Below are 25,465 nucleotides of genomic sequence, written 5' to 3'. Positions count from 1 at the left end.
CGTTTGGTTTACACCTCATCAATTAGCAAAAATAGTGAGTGAATACACTAGTTTATGAAATTCAAAATAATCTATTAAATAATAATACTTGATTTTAGTGTCTAATAAAGACCAATATCTTAAATTTACATAAAATTTTATTTTAAATAAATAAACAAACGACACTTTCAATTAGAATTTAAATAAAATGTCCCCACAAGATAAGAATCTTTTTATCATTAGATATGAATCTATAATATTTTTGCACAATAAAGAAGCACTGAAAAATAAAGGAATATCTAATTTTTATATTTTAAAATGTCTTAAATTTTATTTTAAGCATTTTTAATTTATTTTTTGTTTTCTTAAACATAAATGAATAAATAAATAAGTTAACAAACAATTGATTATTTTTATACTCTCCCTTCAATTTTTAAATACTAAATGACAAATTTAACTATCATATCCACCCTTTATTAAAAAGATATTTCTAAAATTAATATACTGTAAATCCTCATTAATTACAACCTAAATTTACTTATAAATATATATTTTATTATTATTCCTAAAGGTTAAATTGGCTAACAAAGACTAAAAAATCTGGCCACTACTCCGGATATTTTACATTACAGTTAAGAAAATTTTTAAATAATTGATTTCCATAAAAATTAGATTTTAAAAGTAAGCATGTAATTTCGTCTATATTTTACAGATTAATCGAGTTTCTATTTCTTATTATTAATGTATTCAATTTTTAAACAGAAAAATCTATTTAAATATATTTTTATTCATTTGTAAAAGATAACTAAAAACAAATATATTTATTTTCTATATAATAAAGCTTTCTAAATTACATAATGAAAATATTAAAAATTTTTTAAGCATTCAATTAAAATCAATTTTCAAAATATATTTCCAGTATTTTAAAATGACATTCATAGTTTTTAAAAGTATTATGATAAATGTTACTTAAATAATACAAAAAATCACAATTTACTTAATTATCTATTTTTTTCTTTTATATTTAATGATTTAAATTTTGATAGGCTTATTATTACTAAATTCTTTTTTAATTAGCAGATATGTGAATCTATTTTCTTGTTTTAAATAATCATGCGTTAATAATTTTTTGAAATTCTTCCACTCCACTACTTGAATAAATTTTCGAATTTTAACTTTTGATGGTTATTATATGAATAGTAATTACAACACTTTTTAATGAATATTTTCTATATTAACTTAATATTTTAGTTTTACATTTCTATAATAAATAATCTAATCTTCAGATTTTTCTTTTAGAAATTGTGTAAGAAATATCTTTTTGGCTTTATCAAAATAAAAATTTAGTTTTTATGTATTTTCTATTTGAATTTTCTATATCCCTTTTATAAAAAATGACTTTAAAGATAAGCTTGATAAAAAATGCATTATTTTTTGAATCAACCATATTTCTCTTTTGTAAGTAGAAAAGAACATTGTTTATCTAATAAATATATTTGATTATTAATATATTTTTTAAAATTATAATTTTACTGATTATAATTTTTTTAATTATTATAAATACTTTTTTAAAATATATTTTTATAATAAGAATTTTTTTCTTTAATGAATTAGGAACTGATTTAAGTTTTATCAATTAGAATTAAAAGGTGAAAAAAAAAAAAACTTAAATTCAACATTTTAAAAACCTTTTAGATTTTACTCATAGCAAATATATTTTTTGAGCTTAAGCTACACATGATTCATTCATGAAAGTCATATTTTATGAAAATTTATTTTTATTTTAGCAGCAATCAAGAAAAATTGATAAAATTTGGCTTATGAAAAATTTAAAAAAATTTGCATTGCATTTGATTTTTTTTCTATAAAACGAATTTAAGAAATGTTAAATTTCAAGACGACATATAACATAAAATAGAAATTTTAAAAAAATACTTAACAATACAACAAATATAAATTCAATCATGGATTTCTTTAATCATTTTCTCAGCGGTTATAGCTTTATTTTGAATTATATTTTATATTTCTTTAGACATGCTTATTTCTGTTTCTTGCTTTTACAAACTTTATTATGGCAAGAGAAAATTTTATGATAAACTATTATTTCTTTCTACTATTTTCTCAATTTAAGGACTACCCAATAACGCATTTGGACGAGCTTATATTACATTTTTAATATCTTTTTAAGACGGGTCAATAATTTATTTTGAAGACATTGAATCTATTTGTGAAATAGATTCTAGAGATTATTGATTTTGAAAACTTTTTTATTTTTATACCAAACTAAATTTTATTTTAAAATAAATTGTTTTTATTTATAAAAGCAATTTTTTAGCATAATTAAAAGTTATTTTTGAATATTTATGATAATTTTCATTTTTATATGAAAAAAAAAAAGTTTAATTAAACTAGCAATATGTTAAAAGTTAATAAATAAATTACTTTTGATCCTAAGGCTTAGAAGAATCTTCTTCAGTTTCTAAAATATTTTCATTTTGTTTTTCATTTGAATTTGAATTTTACAAACAATTTAAATCTGAACATTCTACTTTCTTTAGATTTTTATATATGATATTAGTTTTCCTTTAAACATTTAGGACATGATTTATTTGACTCTTAGTTTAAATTCTCCTATAATCTTCCTCTTCCTCTTTCTTTTCCATCTTCTCCTATTTTTATTATGCATCTTCATCATCATCACTCTCGTTTAGATCAATAAGTTATTTTGCATTTTCTTAATTTGGAGTTGGAGTAAAGTCTTTATCTTCTTGTTATATTTGGCTAATTTAGAATCTAGGAGCTAAAGTGTTTGTGTTTCTTTTATTTAATATTAAATATTTATTAATAAAATTTCGTTTTAAAATTATAATAAAACTAAATTTTCATTAAAAAAAAAGAGAGAATAATATTTTAAACAAATTTACCTTAATGAATTAACAAGGACTTCTTTTTGTAATTCTATACTTTCGTCTATATCTGGAGTTTCAGCATCTATATTTGCTTCTTATACTTTTTATAGTTGATTAAACTTTTATTCTACTTAATTATTGAAATATGTATCTATAAGGATCAAATTTTTTTTTATTAAATCAGTTTTTTAATATAAATTATGATCATAATTAATTCCTTTTTTCTTTATAAGCCTTCTTTCATCCTCAGCTTCTTCTATCTCCCCATAATGATTAAGTTCGCTTTTATCTTACCTTAAAGATGAAACAGGAGATTGCAGTAATGTATTTCTTGAAGGAGAGAGTAAAATATCATCAAATTCAATATAATTTCCATTGCTTTTAAAAGTTTCATCCTTTCTTGCTATAAATTAAACACAAAATATAAAAATAGTGAAATAATAAATAGATTTACCTGATAAAAATAGCAAATTATTTGACGATCCTTTAGGGCTTAAAAAATGAGGATCAAGCCTATCTGCAGACAATAATTAATCTTTCTGAAAAGAATGTCCTTCAATTTAATATTAAATTAGCATGTGTAAAGAAAAAAAATAATTAGTAAAATTTAAAGAATTACTTTATGAATAATCATCTTAAATAGGATTATGGTTATCTATTGTTTTAGAAAAATAATTTAAATGTGAGTTATCAAAAAAAAATTATTTACCCAGTCTTATTGATTGCTAAATTTATCCACCTTTTAGTGGTTATAAGGTATTGCTGTTTTACATTCTAATTCTATTTCTTTTACTTGGTAAGAAGCTCTAATTATGTAATTCCTTGCTTTAGGACATTGAGCCTATCAAATTGACCTAATCTATTTCGTTATATTATTTTCTTTCAGCATACTCATTAATATAATAAGTGATTTTCATCCATAAGTGGAAAGTTTTCATAGAAGTTCTTTAATTTATTACAATATAGGGCTTCAAAAACGGTATTTTAGTAACAAGCCATTTTAAAAATTGATTATATCTGACTCTATAGATGACTGAAATTTTAGCTCTACAAACTTCCAGAAGCAAAAAAAATTAATATGAATTATGTAAAATGATAATGATAACATAAAATAATTCTTATTAAACCATGTCTGGTTTATTATACAGAAAGATGTTCATTAAAAGAATAACTATAGTTACAATCATACTAGCTCTATCAATTTTCTAAAAATATTGCATCTAATAGGGCCTAAAACGGAGTAAGGCTACAAGGTAAAGCAAATAAACAACTAATATAATAACCAACTTATTTGCTTTTAATTAAAATTATAAAGTTAAATTCAATGCAATAAAGTAATTTATTAAAATAATCCTGTTCTTATTTTTTAGATGAAATATGAAATAAAAAAAGAAAATATTTTCTTCTCATTTTATCTAAATAAAAAATATATTAAAATGAGAAGAAATTAATTATCAAAATAAAAAATTCAAAGCATTCAATTAAATTTTCTTACTGTATGGATTCCCATAAAAACTTAAGACTGCCACAGCAAAAAGTTTTTTATACATCTTTAAAAACTCCCAATAATATCTACTGTTTTTATAATCCTAATATAAAAAGCCATACTTGAGACGTATTGTTGCATGATCAAGATATTCTTTGTTTGAAACAAGCAATCTAATTATAAAGGCTGGTATCATTAAACCCCAAAGAATTAAGCCAGGTATACAAACAATTCCAATATAGATTACATGAATTTAAGTGTAGCACTCATAGGAAATATCTGAAGATATATATAATTTACCATCAATATCTCTACAAGACATTACTCCTAATAGATCAGACACCATATTTGGCTATGTAAAGAAGCATAAGAATACCAAACCACTGATAATATAAGACTATAATATTATATATTTTATTAATTCGTAATTTTTAAATAAATCGATGAATAAAAAATACCTATCTATATTTAAAAAGCTTTAATTTGACTAATATGAAATAAATGACACCTGCCCCTAGCAAATAAAATATAGGAATAGCCAAGCTCCACAAAGTTCTTAAAAAAACAATAGGATACTTTGACTATTGTGCCTTGTTTAAGTAACAATCAAATGTATGCAGCATATTTTAAATAGGTGAGCCTGGTTTATGTTATATAAAAAGAAAATAAATACAAAAAAAAGAATGTAAAAAAATAAATACCAAAATAATCTGGAATAAATGTCATCCATGAAGGTAACTAGACCACAAAAGTGTTGACCATAGAACTAATCTACATGTAATTTACCATTGCTTTAATATTCATATTGGTAGTGTCTTAATAAGCACTTTTATTTATACTTAATAGATTTAATTATCGTAAGTAATATCCTTGTACTATAAGTGTATTTATTTCGTAAGCAATATGAACACTTAGAATAATATAAATAACCATTCCTAAAGCAATAAATATCATAGGGAATAAGTATTTTGGCTATCTTAGTTCAGTGCAATTGATGCAGCTAAACTTACCATCTGATTAATATTCAGCTTCCCACATATTACCATAAATATCGCATTATTCACATTATGGACCTATATGTCCTTCTACACAATAATCATGTAGTTAATCGCCATTACAATTTTCAGGTTAGTTAGAGCAATAAACAATTTAATCTGTATCATTGCTATACTTCCAATATCCTGACTTTAGTTCCATTTAATCTCTGTAACAGTAGCTAGCTTCATCAGGGCATCTTAAACATAGCTGAGTATCATAATCATCTAATACAAAATAGATAAAATATTATTAATTAAAGATTATCACACACATATAATAAATAATCTAACAAATAATTAAATAATTTTTACTCTTTAATCTTTCAAAAGTAAATAATTTTATGGGTTAAGATGATCAACAAATAAGAAAAAAATATACCTTGAATTGGTTAAACTATTGAATAAGTGCCTTCTTTACACTCTTAGCAATAGAATATACTTCCACTGAGTTTGTAGACTTCTCCTCTTAAGCATTTTCTAAACTAAATATTTAGTCTGATGTGAAAGGGACCTTTGAAAATATTTTAATTTACAAATAAACATTTTTAAAGTAATAGAAATAATAAAAAATACCTGCGTTAAAATCTCTATCAGTGTCTGGATTTAAAATCTTTTAAATTGATGGACTCTCAAATAAAATATAATTTGTACTTGATGGTTATCCTATAATAAGCATTGAAGTAATTGTAAAAGTTTTAGTGTCCAAATTAAATTAAGTGTAGTCAGTAATATATTAACCGAATACTTTAATATTATCATTTCCAGGAAGAGCTTTGATGCTGAACTACTATATCTCTTATATAATAGAATCAGGGTAGTAGTTATTTTATAGTGCACTTAGATCAAAAAAAATTGGATTACTATCCTAATCTAAAATTTAAAATTAAAAGCTGATATCTGCTCCACTTTAAAAGTTTTGTAGCAAATATAAATCTAAATTAAATGTATCAGTGTCTAAGCTGTTATTGTAAGTTTATTGCGAAAGATTTGTCTAGGCTATAATCTTTATCATTTTAGGATATGAGCCTACATTTTATCCATAAATAGAAGCATAATTATTACTTATATCATTACTTATGAAAAAGTTCTTATCTTTCTAAGATAAGTATTTTCTTTAATAGTAAATGAAGATAGGTTCTAACCCTATGTATCTTATACCTCCTCCTATCTAGGCTTAGCATAATTAAATTGTAGTACGATTTAATAATAAATCACTAGATGATAAAAAAATGGCTCCTCCACTTGCTTATGCAGTGCAGTTCAAAAAAGTAGAGTCTTAAATTGTTAAACTAACGTTTAAGTTATTTAAGAATGCAATAGCTCCTCCTTATTCGCCAACTGTATTATTAAATATGCTAAAAACTACCAAAAATTAACTTTAGACAGATATTAAGGAAATAACAGTACCTGAACAAGTAAAGCACTCAATATACTAAAATTAAGTGTGATTAAATGTTATTGAGTTACCTTCAATACTAATAAAAGGGGAGTTCAAGTAAAAGTGGTTATTAAATTAGCTTGATTTTATTTAAAATACATCATTATGAAGATAAACTATTTGTTAATTATCTCTATAGTAGTTTTTATATTGAATAAATCCAAAAGCTATTGAATCAGTGTATTATACATTACTGATTGTTAACTATTAGATTCCTTATAATGATATAAAGTAGAAGGGCTTTTACGAATTTATAGCCACATATTAAGAAAAATGTGAGTTAATTATTTAAGCCATTGCGATATTAATTAGTCCAATCACAAAATTCTATTGCTGTAAATAATCAACAGACAAGTAATTTATACTCATATTTTCTATTAAAAGCTATTAAGATATGCTTCTAATGTAAAACAGCTAGGCATTATTACCTAAACTAAGAGATCTCACTCTAAAGTTTTTGATGTAAACAGACTGACATGAAGTAATGTTAAATAATACCGTCGATCCACTTAGTATCAGGTTATTTATTAAAATGTTTTCTATAATCACACTCTATAGGTTAGTAAATAAAAATGAAAAGTTTTATGAATTTCCAACAATTTGAATTGACTTAAAAACCAATCTATTTGCATTAGTATTTAGTTTGATTTATCCTCCATTTGAAATATCCAAAACATAGTTGTCAATAATAATTTAATCCAAACCAATATTTGAAAATAAATTGCTTGTAACTTTTACAGTAGGAGGATTTGAACTATAATTTTAATAAATGACACTTGCATTATAAGAAGTCATCAATGAGTGATAAAAGAAAGCATTTTGGGCATCAACCTATTTTAATTATTATAAATTTAAAAAAGTACTATGCTCATTAAAATTATACTTATATCAAGCTACTTGATAGATTAAAATTCAACTTGTTTATTGAATTTTATAGTGTCATCATTTACATGTCAACCTAATTTTTATTCAAAATAAATATTTGCTTTTTCAATTTTAGGAATTTTATTTTATTATTTTTTAGTTTTTATGAAGATTTTTTTTTTTATTTTTTAAAGTATCCAGTATATTAAAATAGATTTATCATAAACATGTTTTTCAAAAAAAATATTAAAAAAAAGAAGATTTGTTAGATTCATTTTTCTAAAAAATTTTTTTATTTTAAGATATTAATATTTTAAAAAAATTTTAATTTTTATTTAAGAATTGATTACTGTGTACTTAAACGTCCCATTTATATTCTAAAAGCAATTGTTAAACTATGTATTTTGAGATGTTGGTATCTAGAATGAGTAATCAAAAATGAATTATGTACTTATCCCTGCTATCTGTATTTAGTAATATATGCTTTTTCTATTAATTGTATAACTTAATACCACAGGGTATGATAAAGGAAATTTAAATAATGAGGGTTAAGCAAATACATTATTCACTTAGGAATATAGCTATATGCTATCGCTCTATACTGAATTAAGCAAGCTAGGAAAGCCATTAAGAGTACCTTAATTTATTAGAGAGTAAATTACTTATGTATCTCTAAAATAGCTTACAAATTTATAAGTAATTCTGTCATAGTTAATGATTTGCCAAGGTAAAACTATTGATAATTTAGTTGGATCTGACAAATCTATTTTCTAGTTAGGAGATCTTGATGGAGATGGAATGCTAGATATTAAAGTAATAGGTTGAAGAGAGTTTTAATTAAATACGTATGAGTAAATACGTATAATAGGAGCAACATCGTATATTGATATTGTAATGAAAGTATTTTGTTGATAATCAAGCATAACATTAAATATAGAAAATCCATTATTAATGGTTTAAAGTAGATTTTGTGTGTAATCCTGTACTTTTTATTGGTATGAGTAAAAATTTATTGTTTGTGGATAAAATATATAGATTATTATCTAATTATTACTATCCATAGCGATCATCTGTAGATTTTATACTTAGGAATTGCTATAAATTGTGTTTCCACTTTACATATTAAATCTATAAACTTTCTGTGTAACTAACATGATAACAACATCTTGATAATTCTCATTAGGTAAAAAATACTTTATTGTATTCTCTAATTATCTTTAAAATGGAAGCTAAACGAAGCTGGTGAGTGCCAATTAGATAAAATTATAATTAAAATCAAGAAGGTATAAGTAGAGATTTGTAAAAAAGCATTAATAAGTCTAAAAATTAAATGAACTTATCAACAAAAGATCTGAAGTATACTTTAGTACTTAAGAAGCAGTAATAACATAGAAATAGTCTTAGAAGAACTTTGAAGCTTTTATTTAATCATTGTTGTTAAGGAATGTTAACTTTTATTAATTACGATCATATTTCCAAGACTGATTAAGGGAATCAAAATAATAAATATTTTAAGTTTGTTAATTAAACAGTGTGTTAGCATTTTTTTCATCTGAAATGAGCTAAAATTTCTTAATTAAATTAATGGATCCTTCCATGTTATATATCCTATTTATTATTTATTAAAAGAGTTTTAGTTTTATGATTTGATAAAAGTATTTTTAAAATTTTAGATTACTGTTATAATAAAAACTCAAATAATAATTTACTATAAATTAGATGGAGAAGCTGAGTCTATATAGATAAGCCTATTAGTCCTAGGAATAAATTACCACTACTTAATATACCCAGTGTAACTTTGAGTATAATAACCTGAGTAGTAAAAAGTTTATAAATCAATTGTGTAAATGTAATTGTATGTATATACTTTTGATATAATCAATTAATTAGTGTCTTAATCTACTATTAATTTATGAATATTGCCTTGTTCAATTACTTGGTTATTATTTATATCTTATATTTTAGCTCCAGTTAAAAGATTATATATGCCAATACTTTGATTTAAAATACTGGTCTATGCATCACTCCAAATAATTACTTGATTTAGTTTTTCATAAACTATAAAGTTAGTGATTAAAGGATTAACACAAACTATAGTGTTTTTAACTGTTAAGGTTTATCTATCCATGACAACAATTTTAGTCTCTTCAAAAGAATAAACATTATTATTTTAAATTAATGCTCCTAGGATCTACTCTGTATGAACATTTGTAACGTCTTTGAAATAAGTTAAAGACGAAGAAGTATAACTTAAAATGGTTAGCTTGTAGATGAAATTATTATTTGAAGCAGCAATAATATGGTTATATATATTATCAACATAAACATAAGTCATTGAGGTAATATTGTAGGATTGTGATGTGAATGTGATATAGCTATGCACAAATATAGTACCTAAATTATTAGCGCTAACAATAACTTTGTTAATAGTATCAACTATAAAAAGTGTAATTTAATATTAAATTTGATAAGCAGCTGGAATAGATGCTTAGCTTAAATTCAAAGCATTCATTGCATTTACATGGTCTTAAATTCTGTAAACTTAGCTTAAGGTTAAATAGTTCCAAATTATAATAAAAAAATCAGCTCCTTAGCTAATAAGCAAACTATTTTATATATCTAGCTGTGCATTTACTACTCCTGCTGTAGTATGACCATTCATAAACTACTAGTTTGTATTACTTTTAATATCCCACATAACTAAATTTTTATTTTTATCACTATTATATGCTATTAGCTACTAAGTACTATCAATAAAAAGCACTCCATTTAAATTGCTTATCATATTTGAATCTGATAAGGTGGCAGTTTATTAGAGTTATGTAGAATCAATGACGCTTATGGCCTTAATTAATTATTAAAATTTTAAATTAAAATGAAAAATATATATTTTAATTGATTTGAATATTTATTTTTAAATGCCTTCTAATATAAAATATAAAAAATTATAGAAAAATAGCATGCATTTATATTGCTAATTGCATAGAAGTTGACCCTATAAGATTTATTTTGATAAGAATTAGTAATATTAATAATCAGCCAGGTTTAAATTTGAAACTATTTAAAAAATACTTCAAATGTAGAAAGCTTATAAAAAAATACATTTTTACTCTTTTTTTTCATAAAATAAATGTTTGAATTTTTCAAAATCAAGAAATTTAGGAGTTAATTAATATTTATATTTTTGAGGATTTGTGTTATAAAAGAAAGTAAAATAAATTATTTTGAGAAATAATTTAAAATATTATTAAAATTTAAATTAAAAAAAGATAAATTTACTTTATTGTATGCAAACAGCAGGTCTGATTGATCAGAGTAATAAAAATTATTGTAATTTACTTATTGTTAAAAAAGAACGTAGTTTTCCAGATAATTTCCATTGTAGATATTACCATTTTCAAATCCAATATACAGCTTTTTTGTTACTGTGTCTACATTTATAGAAGAGATTTTGTCAACAAATGTTAGAACGAGCTAAAAATTTAAATTAGGTCTCATGACAAATACCTTATTTTTTGTTTTTTGAACAAAAATAATTTAAAAATTTTTTAATAATAAAGTAATAATAAACCTGATTCTGTATTGTGCTAACACCAGTATTTTAAAAACTAAAATAAAGTTCTGGAAATGATATGGCTGTAGACTACTTACCTGTAGCAAATGCAGCAAATTAAAAAGTATTTTATTTAACATATGATCCGCTACTGTATAAGTAGTAAGACATGTATTAATTCATAGAAAAGACTGTGAAAGATCTTGAATTAGGATCAAAAGCTACAGAAACTGGAAGATTTTAATATACTGAAATAGTTGTTGTTTTAAAATTAGGAAAAGTTGAAAAATATAGATAAAGTTATGAATTAGTTACCATATACCACTTTATCGAACTAAAATATTAGGCGATATAAATATCTCTTAATACACTGTATTATTAAGCAGAAGGAATTACATAATTAGCAATGGCTAAATTTTAAAACGTATCAGTAGCAATAATAAAATAGGATGTATTAATAATTCTTGAAAATATAAGATAATTTACTCCACCTATTTAGTCAGTTGCACAATGTAAAAAATAATTTTTAAGTGCATCGACTGGAGCATATATTAGAACAATTAGATCTTGATCTACATCATAAACTCTCACTTCTTTACCATTGCAATATACTAATAAACTTCCAACAAAGTAAGTATTTAAAATAGGGAGTGTTGTATCTATCATTGTAAGTTGCTTGATCATATCAAAAGAAAGTGCTGAGTATTTATACAAAATTACAGAACCATTGCTGTAAATTGTAGAGTACAAATTAGGTCTTAAAATTTATAAATCATTAACTGCTACAAAGCAACGAGTGTTTTATAACATATCACAATTAGTCGATGGATAGAATTTTTGCATAACAAATTTATATTAATTACCAATCTAGTCATAAAATATAATTGAACCATCATCAGAATAAGTGATTACTCTATTGTACAATCTATCAAAAACTATACCGTTTACTTTGCTTGTATGCTATGTCATTCGAATTGGAATATTCTTATTACGGCTTTCTAAAGTTATCTGTTATTTTTACACCATCAAATTCAAATAGAATAATTCCTAAAATAAAAATTTATTATTAGTTGAAATTTTAATTTAATTTTGATATGAAATGTAATTTTAAATGAGATATTTTAATTTATGATAAAAATAATAATTGACATACTGTTCCAAAAATGTACATTTGCTCAGAAGTTATTCCAATGTATGCATCACTAATAGCGAAATATGTTTTAAAGGATAGATTTAAGGTTAAAGTTTCTTTCAGAATCATGTTAGAATACGTGTATATGATAATTTAACCATAAGCATCAATTGTTACTAAATAACTTTTCATGAGTTTAGAGAATGATTTTTTGATGTTACGGAAATCAATCACTTAAATTTGATTGTTAGAATTTATATATGAAAATTTAAATGATGCAGCATCAAAAGTAAAAATATAATTAATCTTTAAAGTCTAATCAACATCAGTAAGAACTTTATTTATTGTTAATGTGTGTCCTAAATCAACAACACTCGAGCTGTATCCATTGTAATATGTCAATACATTAAGTCCATAGATAATTATTATATTATTTTAAGATATAACTACTGCACTCTGTATTGGGTTACTTACCGCAGCTATTTGTAAGCCATCAGATAGCGAATTTAAATTATAGCTATAAAGTTTTCCATCTTGAGAAAAAGTGTAAATATTATTCTAAAACCTTGTAAAGCCCGTCAAAGTATTTATTTATTTGTTTGCTAAAAGAGTAGACTAATAGCTTTAGCTTATATTTCTGAATTGGCTTAATTGCAATACACCAAATGTTTAGCTATCTTATTATAAGATAATAATATCTTAATCTATATACGAAATACTACTCGCTTGCAAGTTTTAATCAAATAATCCATATCTTATCATTTAACATAAGTTAACATCCCATAAAATTAGTTCCGTAGAGCTATAACTATAAAGCTGTACAATATTTTAAACTGTTATTGATTGAATTCCAATAATACTATTTGAATGACCTACTAATTATCCTTATAACTCAGCATCTCTTGAATATACTTTGATGTTATTTGACATAACAGGTTTATTATTCACTATTCCTATTGCAAATATCAACTTCTAAGTAACTGCAGCAGCAGTAACCAAATCAAAATGGTTTTAACCTTTCTCAATTAGGTTAGGACAGTTAGGATATTAAATACATGAATACAAATTATTATTATTATAGTAGGATGTTGGACAAACACTTTAGCAAGTTCCTGTAGTATCATCTCTGTATGTATTATATTAACATGTCGATTAGCATGAATAATTAGATTAATTATAAGTGTATCCGTCCATGCACTACTAACATATCCCATCAGAGCATGATAAGCATTTAACATCACACTAACAAATAACTCTTTCAAAAATAAAAATTGATAAAAATAATGAGAGCTATATAAAATACGACATAGATTTATCAAATTAAGATTAATTTTATTATCTAAAAGTTATGATCTATTAGTAAATTAATAAGGCTTAATGTGAGTTATCTTAATGTCAAATGATCTCTAATCAATATAACCTTAAATTTGATACTTTCTACTTATTTTAAAATAGAATATTTATTTATATTAAGAGTATAATTCCCTTTTTTTAGTTTTGTTACAGTTTACTTATTGCTCCAGCTATTTTTTAAATTATGTTTTATCTATTCAAAAAAGTTATCAATTCAATTTGATTTTTTTTTGTTTTTCTTACTAAAGAGTTCTATTTCGATATTCAATTTAAGATAATAAAATAAATAATTACAAAAAAAAGATAAGTCCAAATTTTTAATTACAAATAACTCAATCCATAAATGAAATTGAAGAAATATATTTAAAAATCATTAAAATCTGAAGTAGAAATAACTTTTTTACAAAGTTTCCATTTTTTATTATTTCAATAATTTAGTTTTTAAAAAGCCTTTTAATATTTTTACAAAAAACATTTATTTATTTTTTCATTTTATTAAATTTAAAAATAAATTAAATACTTAAAAAATGGGCAATATAAGAAACAAGTAATTAATTGTTAATAAAATTACAATTTTTAAATAATTATTTTAAAAATGTGTAATAGATTAATTTATTATTTGAAAATTAGAAGGTCATTATAAATTCTCTCGATATTTTTATTAATAAATTAATTTTATTAAATTTAAAAATAAAGTAAATACTTAAAAATGAATAATATCTTATAAGAAACAAATATAAGCATATTTATCTATAGTTTAATTTCATTTTTTAAATAAATATTTTTTAAAGTCATCATTAGATTTATTTTCTATTTGATTGATTTCTTAAACATCTGAGGCCCTAAAAGTTTAATTAAAAAAGAATTAATTTGATAATATATCATATAAAATAAATAAAAGCATTTATTTAAAATATGTTTTAATTTTTTAAAATTGCATTTCTTCCAAATAAATTAATTGATAAACTTACTTTTTAAGACCTGGAACGGGCTTATCATATTTTTAAATCTCAAACTCTCTTTTCCTGATACTTCCTTTTTTCATATTTAAGGCTTATTAGTAAGAGCTTCTATCTTTAAAGGTGACAAATGCAAATCCCTTTGGTTAATTAGTTTCTATATCTCTAGCAATTACTATTCCTTCAATCTATAAATCTTTGAAATATTCTTGTATATCGCTTTCGAGAGCCTTAAAGCTAATATTTTTTAGGAATACTGTAAAGTTATTTTGGCTATCCTTTTTATGTTTGTTCTTATGATTCTAATCGTTTTCTTCAAGGGTATCATTTAATCCTTTTAAACGATCCTTTGCTAATCCCTAAGACTTCTCACAAAACACTTTTCTCTTTTTTATGAAAGGATTTTGATTAAACTTTTCTATTGCGTTTTGAAGATCAGTTTCATTTTTGAACTCAACGTATGCAAAACCTCTAAAATCTCCGTTACCATCTCTTATCATTCTTACTTAGTTGATTTCATGATCAGGGAAAGCTTACCTAATTTCTTCTTCTGTAATTTTAAAGGGTAAATTACTCAAATAAGCAGTACTATCTTCCTATCCTGTTTACTTCTTAGGAGGAGCAGAAATGGCAACATATAGCTTTTAACCTTCAACAAGGGCATCATTCATCATTAAACAAGCATTATTAGCTTCTTCCATAGAGCTAAAATCAATATAAGCGAATCCTTTATTCATACCTCCATGTTTAGATTTAACAATTCTGATTGCCTTAATATGATCTCTCTTTTATTATAATTAAGTGATACTTTATAAAACAAACTAAATAGTTAAACAAATTTTACATTTTCAAATAATTATGAAATTGATGCTTCAGTGCAATTAGAAGGAAGATTCTTTATGAAAACTGTAGGTCTTAAAAATTTAAAATTAATTTTATATCAATTTTATACTTTTAAATAATATACTTACTTTGTTCCATCTTAGTCAATTGCTGTTTTTTCTTAATCAAGCTTTACCTTTTTATTAATGTCTTCCTCTTCAGTAATATCATGAGAAGGCTTTCTTTTATTTGATGTTTTTTATTATTAGTGATTATTTTGATGTTCTTCATGTACTGTTGATTAATCTTAAGCAACTTATTCTACTTAAATGATTATATTTTCTTCATTTGTTTCAGTTTATCCTTATTCTTACTCTTATGCAGCAGCAGCTTCTTTTTCATTAATTTCTTGATACTTTTATATCTACTTTTGAATTGCTTTTTCTAATAGATCTACATTACCATAGTCCTGCTCAAAATCAACTAAAATTTAATGAATAGCTAAGGGTTCGTCTTTAACATACATGCAAGCTCTCTTAAGAATACCTCTCATAGTACTCGTCTTCCCTAAAACTCTTTCGAATTCATAATATTTCTTCCAGCATGATATGTTTTCTCCGTTTTCTTTTACAAACTTTTCCATAATCTAATTTAGTTACTCCTTGTCCTTAAATAAAATAAATTTAAAAAAAACTTTTTTATAATAAATTAAATTACTCTGATAATGTAGCATTCTATTTCAGCATGCTTTAGGATAATTTCATTAATATAGACAGTGAGAGTAGAATCAGAGTTTTCTTCTGTTTATTCATCTTCTTCAGATTCTAACTCTTCTTTGAGTTTAGTAAAATATTTAACGGCTTTTTCATATGCTTTTCTCATAATACTGATATTTGATGGATTTATGTAGTCATCATTCAAAGTTGAAGAGTCAACTTCATAAGGATTATCGACAGTTTTTAAATTTCTTACTGTGTATGATAAAAAGCTTGTGTAAAGAATGTAACGATCATCATTAGCATTTTTATATGTGTAGAGTAGTCTATCTAACTCATTTTCTATTTCATCAAAAGGGGCTTATCTTTTTTCAAGTACTCTGAGATATTCAGTGTGCAAATCTAAATCTGCCTTACAATTTTTAGTAGCACGACACATTATCTTAGACAAATGACTAGCAGGAGTTTCTATATCTTTAAGATATTAGATATAAAGCTTCCAAAAATTAATTTCACGAGTATTTTCAATAAAAGATAAGCACTTTTCAAAGAAATTGATAACTTTTGTGTTTTCAATCAATTTCTTTTCGTCATCCTTTTATTTTTGAATCAAGTTTATCATGAACTCATACTTATCAGATGATTGAATATACTCATCTTCTAAATCCATTGACAAAATAAGAACTTCATTAAAAGTTTTATTGTAAATTTATTCTGCTTTCTTCTTTTATACTTCATCTTACTCCCAAATAGAATACTCCTCCCATGATTTTGTAATTTCTACAAGCCCTAGCTTTAACTCTCTCTAGTATAACTACCTTAATTGATTCTATGAGTCTTTGCTGTAAATAAAATAAATAATAAATATAATGCTTAAATAAAATATTCATAATACTATTCTTTTTCTGTAATCTATTAAGAAGAGAATTTATTTTAGAATTTGAGTTCTATTTTTTTAGCTTATTTAAATATTGAGGATCCTACTGTAAAATCTTAGAAAAATAAGCCAATCACTTTTTCAATAATGTATTTTGATTTTTGTTTTGTTACTATCTTTTTTTCTATCAGGTTATCTATAAATTTAAGATACATCTCAGCAACTGTTGGATCTTTTTTTTATAAACATTAGATATTATTTATTATAAATCAAATGTATGTGTATTAAATAATCTTACAATATCCTTCATCCATAGCTAAATCAAAGATTTTGATTACATCTTTCTTTTTATTGCTATCTCCACTTGTTTCTGCTTCTGTCAATTCTTCTGTAATCCAATCAATCCATTAATCTTTATTTATTTATGGTTATCAATCAGTATTAAAGAATATTAAATTTAAATGATTGAGTGGAAAAATATAATAAAGAAATATTTTATTTCTTACTTTCTGTAAATGTTACGTATTTATACATTTTTGACCTTAATTCATTTGCTTTATCATACTACTAAAGATTATTATAGCATTCTAATAAGAGGAAGCTATTCTTGACATGATATTTATTCTGCTCTAGTTTACTCTCTAAATTTAAAATTCTTTGTTTTTCCTTAGCTATATGCTTATCTTCTTCTATTTCCATTTATAAATTGATCAATCAATACCTTTAAAAATATAGTGTTTCAATGTATTCTAAAACAGTAATAATAAAATAAATTAATTATTTAGTAGGCTTATATTTTTTATTCATAATTTAATAATAAAAACACTAAATTAAGATATCTTTTCAATAAATATAAAAATAGTGTCTAATTTTTGTAAAGATTTGAATAATAGTCTTATTAAGATTATATTATATTTTCTTTTGAATATAAAAGAAGAAAATCAATTTTATACATTCAAAAATTAATTCCTTAATTATTTTAAAATTAATTTTATTTTTGCTAAATTTTTTTTTTAAAATTAGAATTATGTTTTGCTAATATTTTGAATAAAGTTAGTCCTCTTACTTATTTACTTTGTTAATAATTTTTATTTTAAAAATCAACAAAATCATTTTTAAAGAAGAAATATATTTTTCACATTCAAACATAATAGGTAAGATAAAATAAGTACCAATATATTGATATAAAACACTATAATTCTTCATTTATTTGGCACTGTTTAAATTCATCGAATTAGTACAAAAATAATGAATAATTTTGATTTTTATCATTTAGAGATTAAAATTTTAATCAGTTAAATTTAAATAAATACAATTTTTATTGTATTTTTCTAATCTTACTAAATTTTTATTAACTAAATTATTGAATAAAATTAATCTAAACCTTAAAAATGATTTTAAATAAAATTGCCAATATATTAAAAGTAGATAAAAAGTAAAAGTTAACTTAGTTTTTTACATTAATATCTATTTTTAATAATAATTAATGTTGTGAAAAAAATTAGTTAACCAATATACTTTTTAAATGATATTAAAATTAATTATACAATAATATTAACATAAAACTATTTAATTTAATAATTTATTCTATTAAAGTATTTTTTTAATTTAAAATAATATATTTGTAATTGTTAATTTATCCAATTAATTATTATTATTATTATTATTATTATGAATAGCAAGATTTTATTTAAGTTTAATGATTTTAATATTCTAATTAAAAGCTTATATCTTAGTGCTATTCAAAAAATAATCAAAGTTTTTCTATTTTAAATATCGATCCTTATCATATTGATAAGGGACCTTGTATTAAGTGATTAGGAAAAAGCAAGAAAAAGAATAAATATTTTTCACTAAAGAATTTAGTTGATAGATGAATATATGGCTCATAAGAAACATTTATGATATAAATTTTGGTCATATTTTTTCGAATAGATTTCATGGATGACTTCTTTATTATATCGCAAATTTGTATAAATTTCAGATTTGCTTGATTGAAAGTAATTAAATTAATAAAATTAAAAAGTATTAAAATTGATACAAAACAAAAATCTTTACATTTTTTATTTATAAAACATAAATGGCTGAAAACAAAGAACCAATTAAGATAAAGTGCGTTATTGTTGGTGATGGTAGTGTTGGTAAAACTTGCATTCTCCTTAGGTAAAGCTTATCATTAATTATCTTATTCTAAGATTTGTATAATGTAAATTGAAATATTAAAAAAATTAATAATAATAGCTATACAAATGATTAATTCCCTACTGATTATGTCCCTACGATTTTCGATAATTACAGTGCTACTGTTAAGGTTGGTGATGAAATGATTAACCTTGGTCTATGGTATAAAATTAAAAATAAAGAAGTTCATAAAAGTATAATGTTGATTAATTACATATTTTCATAAATAAAGGGATACTGCAGGTCAAGAAGATTATAATAGATTGAGACCATTGAGTTATCCTTAATCAGATGTTTTCCTAATTACTTTCTCAGTCGTAGAGCCTGCTTCCTTTGAAAATGCTCTTAAAAAGGTAAATTATCTGATCATTCTTAATAACTTGTATATTATGCAAGATGTTTACATAATTAAGTATTAATTTATTAATGGCGGAAATTATTTAATAATTTTAGATAAATGCATAATTAATTTTTAGTTTAACATATTTTGCACTAGCTCATAAGCTAAATTATGTATTCATAGTTAACTAATTACAAATTTATATTAAATAGTGGTATCCTGAATTAGAAGAAAATGTGAAGAATGTCCCTAAAATATTTGTTGGAAACAAAATTGATTTAAGAGATGAAAATATGGTTAAAAGTACTGGTAAAGATGCACCAATCAGCTATTAAGCAGTAAAAATAATATTAATTCAAAGAATCTAAAAATTGTAGATTTTATATTTAATTAATGACAAGATTATATTAATAATTTTAAATAATTTTACTTATATTTAATAATAGGCTCAAAAGATCATTTCAGAATTAAATTGCAAATATGTTGAGTGTTCTGCTTTAACTTAAAAAGGTCTTAAGAATGTTTTTGATTAAGCTATTAGAATTGCTTTGGCAAACAAGAAAAAAACACCAAGAAAACCCTAAAATAGATGTGTCTTAATATGAAAATAAATAAGCAAATAGCAAATTAGTATAGCATTTTAAAAAAATAGAAAGAATTTAATTTAACAATTAACTAACTGTCATTATATATACACATATTCTTATATATCTCTGTAACAAAATTCTAATTTTTTAATTATTTCATTACACTATCAAAACAAATTGAGGAATTGCTCATTAAATCTAAATTAATGTAATATTTACTTTTGCAAAAGCACACTAAAAAAATCAAATTACAATTTTAGTAATTTACATTAAAAGTTATTGAGATTGGTATAAACTTTTAAGTTGAGTTTTAGAAATTATTGATTGCATTTTTTAGTCTTAGATCATTCATTAAATAATCCTCTTTGAGAAAATAGAAATTAAAGATCAGATTTCCAAAAAAATTTTGGTTTTTTCTATTAAAGAAATTTATGATGTAATTTATAAAAATTTTAAGGCAAATATTTTTGATATTATCTAACACTTTACTATTTCAAAATTAAATTTAGCTTGTCTTATCATAAAATTTTTAAAATAGAATTTATAAGAAAATTTTTGTTAATTTAATCAATTTTAGTATTTAGTGAATAAATTTAAATCTAAAAATAAGTTATTCATAAAGTCAGAATTTTTGTGTGAAAAATAAAAAATACAAGTTAAAAATTTTAAAATTTGAAAAAAATTATTCTAAATTTAATATAAAATTAATTATTTACAAAACACAAAACTTAAATTTTTTATTTATTTAAATGTATATAAAATATTATTTTTTTCATCTTCTTTAAAGATATCAATTAAATATATTTCTTACTGGTTACTTTGAGGAATATTATCTTTGGCCTTGATTTTTATTTTAAAGTTAAATATTTTTATCATTATAATCATTACTTCCACCCCATGATGGATTTTTGCTATGATGGGGATGAGCTCTTTCTCTAGAAACCATATTTGAAATATTATTATTATTTTTGACATTTTCAATATTTTAATTAAATTTCTCATCATCATTTTATTGTAAATTTAAAGTTAGTGGGTTTTGATTTTCTTTTTGCTCAAATTCATTTAAATTTTCCCTTGATTAAACAGTTTAGTAATTTTGTTTTTAAGGCGCTGGTGGGAGTAAGCTATTTCTATTATTATTAGTTACAGTTTTCTCTTAAAATATACTTAATCTCTTTTGGTTTCTTGCATTCGTTGTAGTTGATGCTTTTTTTAATTATAACTATTCAAAATGTGAAGGTATTTACTACTTTTAATCAAGTTATGGATGTAAAAATTTATTAATTTGTTGTAATGGCTACGTGTTCATAATGTTCGAGTTAAATTATTGTGTTTAACCTTCTATCGAATTGTTTCTAGACCTTTATGATGGAGCAGTAATAATTTAATTTTAATTTGGAGTTTAATTGTTATTGACTATTGGGTTATTTTCAACATAGAAATTACCACTACTATTGTTATTATTATTAGTTGAATTAAATCTTGTAATATTTTACTATTGATATTAACTATTATGTGTATTAGGTACTAATCTATTGGTAGAGTAATTTTAAGGTTGAGGGATACTCATTATATTCTTCATTCTTAATTATGCTAGTGATTTAGATTGTCTGTTTGAACATTACTAATCTTCTGTATTTGTATTAAAATTCTACATATTGTTATCATCTAAAGATACAGGAGGAAGAGGTGGTAATTGAGAGTGATTTTATTGAGAAGTATAATTTTATAAATATCTATTTAATGGAGTTGTTTGATTTTATTAGTTTTTATTAAACCTAGGGTTAGCTGGAATATGTTGATTCTATTTTAACTAACCTGAAAAGTAATGATTTTCTTAGATGTATTGCATATTTTACTGTTAATAATTTCCTCTTGTATTTTCTTAATAATTTGTCTAAGAATAATTTTATTTAATTTATTATTATTGGCTTTGGTTTTTAGATTCATAAATTAATCTTTGTAAAATATCTTGCATGTAAATCATTTCTTCTATGTTCTTAACGTAGGGACGAGTTTCAGGTACTTTAAAAATATCAAATTTTTCTATGTATTGTTTATTACCTGGGTAATTCAAATTTATTCTATCAAATTCTTATTGAAATTATCTGTTGTGCCAGTTGTCATACTCCATAAAAACTGCTTTAGAGAATTTGAATGGAGTTTAACTGACTGAGGGCTCTTAATAATACTCACCGACTAAATAAGGATCCTTATAATTTTCCTTTGGAACAGTTGCAAAATTTTAATTACTTCCTAGATGTTAACTACTTTTAATACCATTTTATTGAACAGATCCATGCAAACTCTGTTAAATTCTATCAGTTGATTAACTTTAAATAGAATCATCTAAGTTTTATTTTTTTTAATATTTATGGTTGGTATTACTACTTTAATTGTTGCTATTTATATTGTTTTACAAGCTTTTTGGAACCTCTTAAATATTTTCTTTTGCTTTTTCAAATATATTATCAGAAGGTTTTGGAATAGGCATCAACCACTCCTTTTCGAGTTTCTTAAACACTATTTTATTTTATGTTATTTGTTTTGCAGATCCCTACTAATAAGTTGGGCCTTGCTCAGGATTTTTGTTTTCAATAAATTTTAAATATTTAATCAAATGAGGAGTAAGATCTATAATTGTAGGATTTTAGTAATTTATGATAGCTTCATCTATTAAAGAAGTAATCTCGTAGTCAAGTGAAGAAAAAATTAGAGGATTTAGAATAATATCAAATTTTTTTTCACTATTTCCTTTAGGTAGACTTTTTTAGATTTTTTTGATGTTCTTAAGGAAAAAAAGGAGATCTTCCTTATCGTCTTTACTTATATCAATTTCTTCTTTTTTAAATTCTGTAATGTATAAAATTCTGTAGGAATCTTCAAGGAATTTTGAATACATCTATTTTTTAAAATGTTTAAATTTACTAAAATGATAACAAATAAATATTTTTACCATTGTATTTTAACAAATTTCTGTCATAAAAGATTTCTCATTTTGTTCAAAAATTTAGACATACTCAGTCTTTGCAAAAATGTCTCTCGCAGCTACATTATCCTTATCAAAACTACTAGAATATAGGAAGAATGGAGTTATATTGTTTATTAAGCATGTCATAAAGTTCAAAAATATCTTTTTCAGCTAAAATATAATTTCAAACCACACATTTTTCTTTTTCTAATCTTCATTTTTTGTCGCAAAGAATTTTTTAGCAAGTTCCTTAAAGTTGGTTGTTAAATACATTGATAAGTATTCAGGAAGATGGAATAGCTATATTTTATTTATAAAACATTAGTTTTCAATTAAAATAGTAAGATTTATATTACCTCTACTTAAGTTACTGTATCATCATCAAGGTTAACTACAACTTTATCTTTCAAATCAGTCTTGTTTTTGATGATATCAAAGTTTTTTTTGCTTATACCTATTATGTAAGGCATCATAGCAGAAATCATTTCGCTCAACTACAAAGGTAAAAGAGGAATATATATGCAAGCCCATTTAAGAGGGTAAATCAGAGTAAATAGCGACTCGCAAATGCTTATTATCTCATTTGGATTAGAGGAAACTAATATAATTTATCTCTCTAAAAGTATAGATTACAATAAAGATATTGTAGTCTTAATAGAAATCTTTTCAAATAAAGGTCTGAAAGAAAAATTACTAAGTGAAAAAAAATTATTTTGTTGTTAAGTAAAAGGTCTTAACCTGCAAATCTCTTCATTTGATATATTAAAGATTATTTCAGTGTTTTTGGAGAATAAATTTTGTAATGTGTGGACTCTAAAAAGCATAGACACAGAAAAATTTATCAAATATTCTTCTTTTAACTTAAATTGCTTTGCAATTTCACTATTTTATGGCTATTGCTAAATATGATCCAAAGTCTAAGAAAACACCTATTCATCCCATTTTTTCTCTGCTTTAAAAAATGAACCTTCTTCTTTGAGAAGTCCAGTAAATCTCTCAAAAAGATGCTAATATATTTATAATCTTGGAGGCTACTTAGTCAGCTTACTTGTAATTGTGAATTTGTAAATAAATGCTAAAAATTATTTTTAAAATTCTAGGACTGGGTAACTAGATATGAGACATATTGCTTTAGGAACGTATATCTTCATGAGGTGGCCATCTTTCAAAATTAAAAAAACTAATTAAAAAATTTATAGTTTATAAAAGTAAATAATACTTTGCATACTACTTTGTAGCTAAATTGTTTAAGAAAGTCCTTTTTATTTTTCATCTTGATTTATATAAACTTCTTCCTTTATAAATATAAAATTTGATTAAATTTTTAGATGTAGCCTAAACAACATAATTATTTTTCTTCAAAATCTAAAATATTTATTTATACGTGAATCATAAGGCAAGAACAATACTTTTTTTCTGTATTTTGGTTTGTAAGTACAAAGTGATGAAGTTAATTTTTACCCATAATATTTCCTGTATTCGCTTCTTAATTATCTGCAAGAGAATTTTGTTGATAAGCCTAAAAGCTCTTTGACATTCCATTTATCTTTTAAAGATTTTCATTATAAATCGAAATCCCGTCAGGAAAGCACCACTAATATGATTTAAAAAAATTTAAAACTACCAATCAATTAATTAATATTATTTTATTTTATTTTTATGTGAAACATGCTAATCAAAAAATCATCTGAAATGAGTTACTAATTTGAAATTATCAAGGTAGCTAGGTGTTTCTTATTATTCAAAAGGGTATATATCCAAAAATGTAGGGTGCACTTAGTCTTCAATTATATTTGCATAGGTGAGAGCTATATTTTAAATAAATAAAGTTAAAAACAAACTTAAAATATTATTTTTAGCTGCAATTAGACATGCTTGATAATTGATTATTAACAATCTCTAATTGGCTATTTTTATTTAAACAAATTACATTCTTTAAAAGGATCTATTCCAATTACTACTATTTTTTCTATTAAAGAATTTGTGTCAATCATAACTATAAAATATTATTAAAGCTCTGAAATATTTTAAATGAACTAACTATCTTATTTAATGAGATAGACTTAAATTATTTTTTAAGGAATATTTTGTTTGATTAAGAAAAAAGAGTGTAAATTATTAATAAACAATTTTGAATGTTTGATTTCAAATATTGATTGATTGATAATAAAATAAACTGATATTTTGTTAAGTAGCGCTAATTGAAATTTTATTCAAACTTTCTAATCAACTGTTTGTTTCTAACTCGCAATTTAAGCGTT

At 23.1% G+C, this 25,465-nt stretch overlaps 4 protein-coding genes across 4 annotated transcripts; 1 reads left to right on the top strand and 3 right to left on the bottom strand. All coding sequences in view use genetic code 6, as the record gives it.

The window, feature by feature from the left end:
• Positions 1-1,937: 1,937 nt before the first annotated feature.
• Positions 1,938-13,706, bottom strand: TTHERM_00267920 (transmembrane protein, putative; the record flags this gene model as incomplete). Its single annotated transcript, XM_001015927.3, has 17 exons — positions 1,938-2,262; positions 2,422-2,796; positions 2,904-3,291; positions 3,343-3,441; positions 3,508-3,543; positions 3,598-4,182; positions 4,384-4,771; positions 4,833-5,014; positions 5,076-5,636; positions 5,791-5,922; positions 5,985-7,680; positions 7,733-7,807; positions 8,064-9,321; positions 9,423-10,558; positions 10,993-11,220; positions 11,285-12,313; positions 12,420-13,706. The coding sequence occupies 17 exons, from the start codon at positions 13,704-13,706 to the stop codon at positions 1,938-1,940; spliced, it is 9,780 nt and encodes a 3,259-aa protein (XP_001015927.3).
• Positions 13,707-14,514: 808 nt separating this feature from the next.
• Positions 14,515-17,824, bottom strand: TTHERM_000267919 (RNA recognition motif protein; the record flags this gene model as incomplete). Its single annotated transcript, XM_012797607.1, has 8 exons — positions 14,515-14,593; positions 14,723-15,495; positions 15,555-15,624; positions 15,682-16,199; positions 16,250-17,090; positions 17,144-17,357; positions 17,424-17,537; positions 17,632-17,824. 8 exons carry the CDS (start codon positions 17,822-17,824, stop codon positions 14,515-14,517), a joined length of 2,802 nt encoding a protein of 933 aa, XP_012653061.1.
• A 1,381-nt stretch (positions 17,825-19,205) lies between these two features.
• Positions 19,206-20,251, top strand: TTHERM_00267910 (Ras-related C3 botulinum toxin substrate 1 (Rho family, small GTP-binding Rac1)-like protein; the record flags this gene model as incomplete). The annotated part of the gene is made up of 5 exons (XM_001015926.3): positions 19,206-19,288; positions 19,367-19,468; positions 19,539-19,659; positions 19,859-19,984; positions 20,093-20,251. 5 exons carry the CDS (start codon positions 19,206-19,208, stop codon positions 20,249-20,251), a joined length of 591 nt encoding a protein of 196 aa, XP_001015926.1.
• A 772-nt stretch (positions 20,252-21,023) lies between these two features.
• Positions 21,024-25,324, bottom strand: TTHERM_00267900 (DENN (AEX-3) domain protein; the record flags this gene model as incomplete). Its single annotated transcript, XM_001015925.2, has 7 exons — positions 25,135-25,324; positions 24,906-25,012; positions 24,589-24,798; positions 24,424-24,499; positions 23,561-24,366; positions 23,190-23,504; positions 21,024-23,135 (listed from the first exon to the last, which is right to left on the bottom strand). Exons 1-7 carry the CDS (start codon positions 25,196-25,198, stop codon positions 21,024-21,026), a joined length of 3,690 nt encoding a protein of 1,229 aa, XP_001015925.2. The 5' UTR covers positions 25,199-25,324.
• Between the last annotated feature and the right edge of the window lie 141 nt (positions 25,325-25,465).

This window comes from Tetrahymena thermophila (genome assembly GCF_000189635.1).
Source record: "Tetrahymena thermophila SB210 genomic scaffold scf_8254649, whole genome shotgun sequence".
NCBI lineage: Eukaryota > Ciliophora > Oligohymenophorea > Hymenostomatida > Tetrahymenidae > Tetrahymena > Tetrahymena thermophila.
The sequence above is the reverse complement of the archived record's forward strand: the minus strand, read 5'-3'. Positions and strand labels throughout refer to the sequence as shown.